Source organism: Andrena cerasifolii, chromosome 14, assembly GCF_050908995.1.
Source record: "Andrena cerasifolii isolate SP2316 chromosome 14, iyAndCera1_principal, whole genome shotgun sequence".
In the NCBI taxonomy this organism is placed as follows: Eukaryota; Metazoa; Arthropoda; class Insecta; order Hymenoptera; family Andrenidae; genus Andrena; species Andrena cerasifolii.
Genome location: NC_135131.1, coordinates 3,977,747 through 3,983,746, shown reverse-complemented (window position 1 = coordinate 3,983,746; position 6,000 = coordinate 3,977,747). Strand labels below are relative to the sequence as shown.

The following is a 6,000-nucleotide window of genomic DNA, read 5'->3' as shown; positions in this document are numbered from 1 at the left end:
GATAGCCGAGAGAAACGAGCGCGCGCGCGGGAAAGAGAGGGAGCGAGAGCGAGACGGCGCCGGGGGTGAGAAAGAGTAGCACGATCTTTCGAATGGTTCGGGCGAAGATCAGTGGTGGGGCTTGCGAGGGCGGTCTGCGCACGCGCGGCTCGCGGCGGAACTGCTTCGCGCGGCGACGCTCAGTCTCGTCTGTCGCAATCCAGTGCAGATATACGTGCAATTATCCTGTCAACAGTGCTTAAAATCTCTTCTGGTGCTCGTGTCGGTAGCTCCGCATACGGTGATCGATAACGTTCGCCGCTCGAACGATACGGGATCGATCGTATTCCTCGCTAGCGCCTACCCCTAGACGGCCTAGCACCGCTGGAGAATCGCGTGCCTTTCGCGCGGCCACGTGAAGGGAAAAATTTTCAAACGTCCTCTCCGGTCCCGTGGCTCGCACGGCGATTCGAATCGCCGCCGTCGTCGGCAGCCAGCCAGCTCCCGGTCCGCCAGTTTCGTGGTCGCGATCAGTCGGGTACTGTGCGCCGTCCGGGGCGAGAGTTTGACGTTACGCTCGGAGCCCGACGTGCGGGCTGACACTCCACTCAGCCAGCAAGGGATGATGTGTTGACCAGCGACCCGCGTGTACGATGACTGTCAGGTGAAGTTGGATGCAAACCAGTTCTTCAGTACTCCGATGTGTCATCGACGCTTTCGACGTTACTCTCGCCATTAGCCTGGAGACACGGTCGCGAGTGGTGTGTGACAGTGCGCCGACGATAGACCTGCGACCAAACGACGAACAGCAACGTTCACCTGCCGGCTCGAGATGACTCGCCACCTGTGGCTAAGAGCAGCGTTCGCATTCCTCGTGATATCAGGTAAGCTGCTCGCGAGACGTTGCTCCAACCGTCACAGCGGTTCGGGACCCTGAAGGAAGAGCGGAGCGCGTGGGCTTGCGGCGCGTGTTGACGCCGTGGGACGCGGATAATCGCTCGTAATGCGACCGAATGACGGAATCCGCCGGACCCCCTTCGCGTGTCGGATGAAGCATCGCCGGTTAACACCGCGCCGTTCCCCCGTTGCGTTCTTCTTACCCGCGTCCGTCCGGCATCTAGCCAACAAGTCGCGAGGCGCTCCGCTTCCACGGCGCGGAGTCGGTCAGCTGGTGGCCCGAAAGAAGCGTGCAGCGACGAGTGACGCGAGAATAAAGTGGCGGAAAAGTGTGTCCCGCGTAGAGTCCCCCGCTGTTTGCTTGTGCTGTCGCGTGGATCCCTCTTTCATCGTTACGCCTCAAGCGTGAAAACGGAGACAAAAGGAATGCTAAGCAAAGAAATATCTTCTTCTCCCCCTGAAACCGAGCGTGCAAGAGAGTTACGGAGGAGAATGTTAAAAAGCGACTGTTTTGTGCCTCCGTTGTTGTCGCGACAGCATCACTCCAACTTGCGGAATCAGGCACATGGGTTGGTTATGCGCGTACATTTCAGCAGAGTGAACGTGGGCTTGCTAACGAAATTTTAGAAGGCAGCCCCCGCTTGCTTGTCAGGGTAGAGAATCCACCTACCAACCTCGTCTTCGCCGTGTATGCTCGTGCTACTTAAAGTGCACTCATTCGTCCACGAACTTCCTAACGCGGTAGTAGCGCACGGCAATAACAGTCTATCCTATTCCGTCACCGTGCCGCGTCCAAAGCATCGGAACGTACACCGCTGCGTATCAACCGATACACGTTAGACCTATCCTCTGGCGCACCTAAATTGCCATTCACTTGGCAGCGCGAAATCGTTTGACGCTCCTGCTGGAGGGATTCGAGTAATAATCACGAAATTGCCAAAGGAAATTGGTGCGTACATCCAGGGTCCGTGCAGCGCGAGTTCTTTGGGGATGCAAACCGATTTCATTCCCTCTTGGAGCGATTTACGCGTAACGGGCGCTCTTTGTCGTGGCCCGATATCGGAGCCTGCCGTCTTCCCTCTCACAAAAGCGAAATATCCCCGGTCGGGCGGACGGATTCTAACGAGTTTCTCAGTAATTAAGAAGCTATTGCGTCGCACTTATCGCCTCCTCTCTATCGGCGATCGTTGGACGAACGATATTCCCCTCTCTCTGCCCCTTCGCTCCCTCTCTGTGCGCCGGGGTGTTGGCTCGTTTGCCTTTGGGCGGAAATTTAAATCGCCGGGAAGAACGGGCGTCCCTTGACGGGCGGATTCCCTTTTCCCGCGCCCCGATATCCCGGCTTGATTACACTCACGAAACTCCGTTGTCACTCCTAGGCAAACTCATTTGATTCCGGGTCTGCTTTTTCGACGACTCCTCCGTGTGTCCCGGCTCGGGCTTGGTGTACGCTGGCGCACAGACGATGGGCGCAAGCTTGGCCGAGCTTTTCACGGTACGCGGATACTCCAAGCCGGGGGGATTCCGCGCTCAGGGCTTGTACATTGTTAAGACCGGATACTTGACTAAGCTACAGGAGAGTCACTTTTGACTACGTCGGTCGAGTGTAATCTCCGCGGTTGACTTGCGCACGGAGCGAGAGGAACGATTTACGACGCATTAACGGGTCTTGGGTTTCCACGCTCGCAAACTTCCCAGAGAGACTTAACCGGGGCGTACGTGTGCCGTACAGTAGGGACTCTCTTCGCCGACGAGGCTGCTCGCAAGCTACATACTCCGACGCGTGCATCGGTCGGCGAAACTTCTATCGGGATCAATAATAATCGGGGGATCCAGCGGCAGATAGCTGGGTAGGATGCGACCCGTGTCCGCGTAGGAGCATCGAGGCGTTGTCATTCTTATCGAACTGGACATCGGCAACTGTATCGCCCCGGCGGGGTTCATCCCTGCTCCAAGCAACTCGGCCATAATTAGTAGTAAGCCGACGTGTACAGTGGCAACTTTACTGCTGATGTGTAGATTTAGAGTAGGTGGGTACTGCTGCCATTGGGATCGGTTGTATTTGAAGCGTGGTCTATGCTGAGCAAGCGCTCATATTGGTAATCCTGCAAATTCGGATGGACATTCCCGGCGATATAGACGCGGGGTCTTTAGCGGTTGGGTATTCTTCACTCGAGCAAATTTCGTTTAAGTGAAGTGATTGAGGTGAATATATTGTTTCTTGCGGTGGTAATGAAATGAATGGAGGTTAAGCCTCGTTCAGATTAGTCAAGTTACTTGACTTCAAGTCGCTTAGATTCAAGTAACTGCTTTACCAATTTTTCAAATTTCTTTCAAGTTTCAAGCGAAGTAGAGAGTCTTTCAACTTTAATTGCCTTGAAATACAACTTGACTAATGTGAACGTAAGTATAAGCGTGAACTTGTATTCACTTGAAGTAAAGTCACTTCCCATTTTTTTAAATTCTTAGAAATGTATGAGAAGTATAATATTTTACGGAGTAACGAAGGAGACCATCTCCTTTGACACTATTTTAGGTAGCTACCTGCTTCGAGTAACCTTGAAAGTAACTTAAAGACAGCTGACATTACTGAACACAAACTTGAAGTCAGTATACTTGAAGTCAAGTAAGACGACTAATGTGAACGAGGCTTTAAGTCTATGAAGCCTTTCAGTGTTTGCAAAAGTCCCTTTCCATGGGAAGAGAAGTAATAATTGATTAATTATATACGATGACAAATCTAGAAATACCTCGAAACAGTGAATTTTTAAAAATTCTAGGTATAGTAGCCCAAGCTTAACGATACTCCTTGAATTTTTAGAAACACGCGCACTTGCGAAATTACCACATAGAAAGAATAGAAATTCTTTTTTCTAATTTTAATTTTTGTCCCTTAAAGACGGCAGACAAAAGCATCGATCGTTCGTCTTAATTTCATTGTAATTAGTACAGCGGTCGTTACTCTGAAGCAGTAAGCGCGAAGCTGCTGTCACGATCAGTGATAATCGAGATATTACGTTTCGGTGGGGTGAAGAAACGTTACGAGCGAGGTAACTCACCGTGATAAATCACGAGCATGTTTTTGTTACGAGAACTTTGAGTATAATTAGAGGTAGCCGTGTCTTTGCGCGCATTACTCCGGTCGTGCGCCCCCCACTTGCGTATTTTTCTTTGTCGGGGCATTGTTTACGCATAAAAAGCGTGCAAAAAACTGGACCAGCTCCTTTGATGCTCTTAATTTATTCTCTGTCATTGTCCCCAACGACCGTATCTTCAAGGGTTGTTTATTTCTCGCGAGCAAGAAATATATTCTGGTACCGCAAACTGGGGGAACATTGGCATGTTTTTGGAACATTTTGCTATACATATAATGTAAAAATCAACATTTTTAAATTTGGTTTAGGTATCCTACTATAATACTGCATCATTTGTGATTGCGCTACAAGTGTGGAAATGCATAAAATTTGTTTCCTTTTCCTTTTTAATAGATGTTAAGTAGATGCCAATGTCACCCCGCACTGCCAACGTTCCCCCAGTCTACGGTAATTACCGTACCGTCGATCATACACTCTTTACCGCGCTCCTTAGAGCCTCCATACGGGTTCCATTTACCGCGAATAAATGTAAACGACGTCGAGTAATAGCGCTTTCCCTTCATTCTCGCGGATATAAAGCTGTACAAAGGGGCAATACGTCCACGTTCCTCGCGTCATTAATAATCCGTCCATTTCCCTAGCAGTTAGAAACTCTTGGAATGCCATTAATTTTTTTTTTTGAAACGTCCATGCCCCGACCGACTACTACACGGCGCAATAATATGCACGAGAGCTTCAAGCTTATTTGCAGACGAGAAAAGGAAGAAGCTCGGGAAATGTTTCATCGCGAAAGTTGGGAATAGTTTGCTCGTTAAGTACATCGGATGTACCCGGCTGTTTTGCTCCGTTCGACAGAGACGCGAACGATATACAAATCATTCCCCTAATCGATTCTCCGTTCGTTCAATCCCTGCGGAACTTCCCCTCCTCCCCGGCGTGTTTAAACGGGATCCACTCGGCGCTCTCGAGGAATATACGTATTATACTTTGTCCAGGTGCGAGTTGATTAGGAATATAATTCACGGCGCGATACGGAATGACGCGGTGCGATGGGGATCGATAGCGGGGCTGAGAACAGGGCAAATACGCATGGCTGAGGATGGGATAGACGCGTAAAATAAAGCATGTTAACGCGGCAGCCGGGCGAGCTGTAACGAGGGAAGATTAGTTGAGACTGGTGGAAACGAATCCTCCCATCGCGGCGGAGGGTAGTCGAGTGGCTCCGAGTGAGAGCGGTATCGTGCCCTGTCAATCTTTGATCGTAAAAGTACAAGTTATCTTGTTAAGCCCGAGAGAATATTCCCGTCCAATAACTAGGAAACTCCTCTTTGAAAGTTGACGGAATGGAGGGCCGGATCCCGCTGAAGATTAAGGGCAGCCTTTTTTTCTAAGGGTAAACGTTCGCTCTAGCCCAGCGACCAAACGAGTTGAAACGAATGCCCTCCGTCGTGTGTACGAGCATTCGAAAGGATAGGAGGGGGGGGGGGGGGGGGGCCCGTAGGACGAAGAAAGCAAACGTAGAGGCTGAAAGAGAAGCCGCCGGAGGTGGAGGGCCTACGCCAGTGTCTTTCGAGTAGACGGCGTGACTGTCGACCGGAACCCCGGGGGGCTGTAATTTCATCTCGCATTAGCTAGGGAAAGTCCCCGCGGGATACGATGAATGCGTCTCACGGTTCGCGGACTTCTACGGGGCAACGGAAAAGGGGGAGTGGGGGAAAAAAAGAACATGCGGACTCTGAATGAACTCGCGGCTTTCTCGGATTTCCATTGCGGCGTAAATGCGCGTCTCCGCGGTCTGCATAGCGACCATCGCCACGGCGACGGCGACCACCGCCACGGCGATGCGACGAAAAGAAGACGTCGCACGTAAGGGAGCTCTCACGCGCCTCCAGCCGCCAGACTTTTGTCAATTTTCGCCGTTATTCCCGCGGGGACGGCCTTCGCGATAAAGGACGCGCGCCTGGAGGAGAGACACGGATTTTGGGTTGGTGAATGGACCAAGGGGTAGCGGGAGTGGATACATAGAACT

General features: G+C 51.2%; 1 protein-coding gene across 1 annotated transcript in view; it reads left to right on the top strand.

Moving 5' to 3' along the window:
- Positions 1 to 205: 205 nt before the first annotated feature.
- The window catches only part of LOC143376532 (uncharacterized), a 196,510-nt gene continuing 190,715 nt past the window's right edge, over positions 206 to 6,000 (top strand). Inside the window, exon 1 of the mRNA XM_076827009.1 lies at positions 206 to 863. Within this exon, the coding sequence (XP_076683124.1) occupies positions 812 to 863 (52 nt within the window). The 5' untranslated portion in view covers positions 206 to 811. The remainder of the gene's footprint in view (positions 864 to 6,000) is intronic.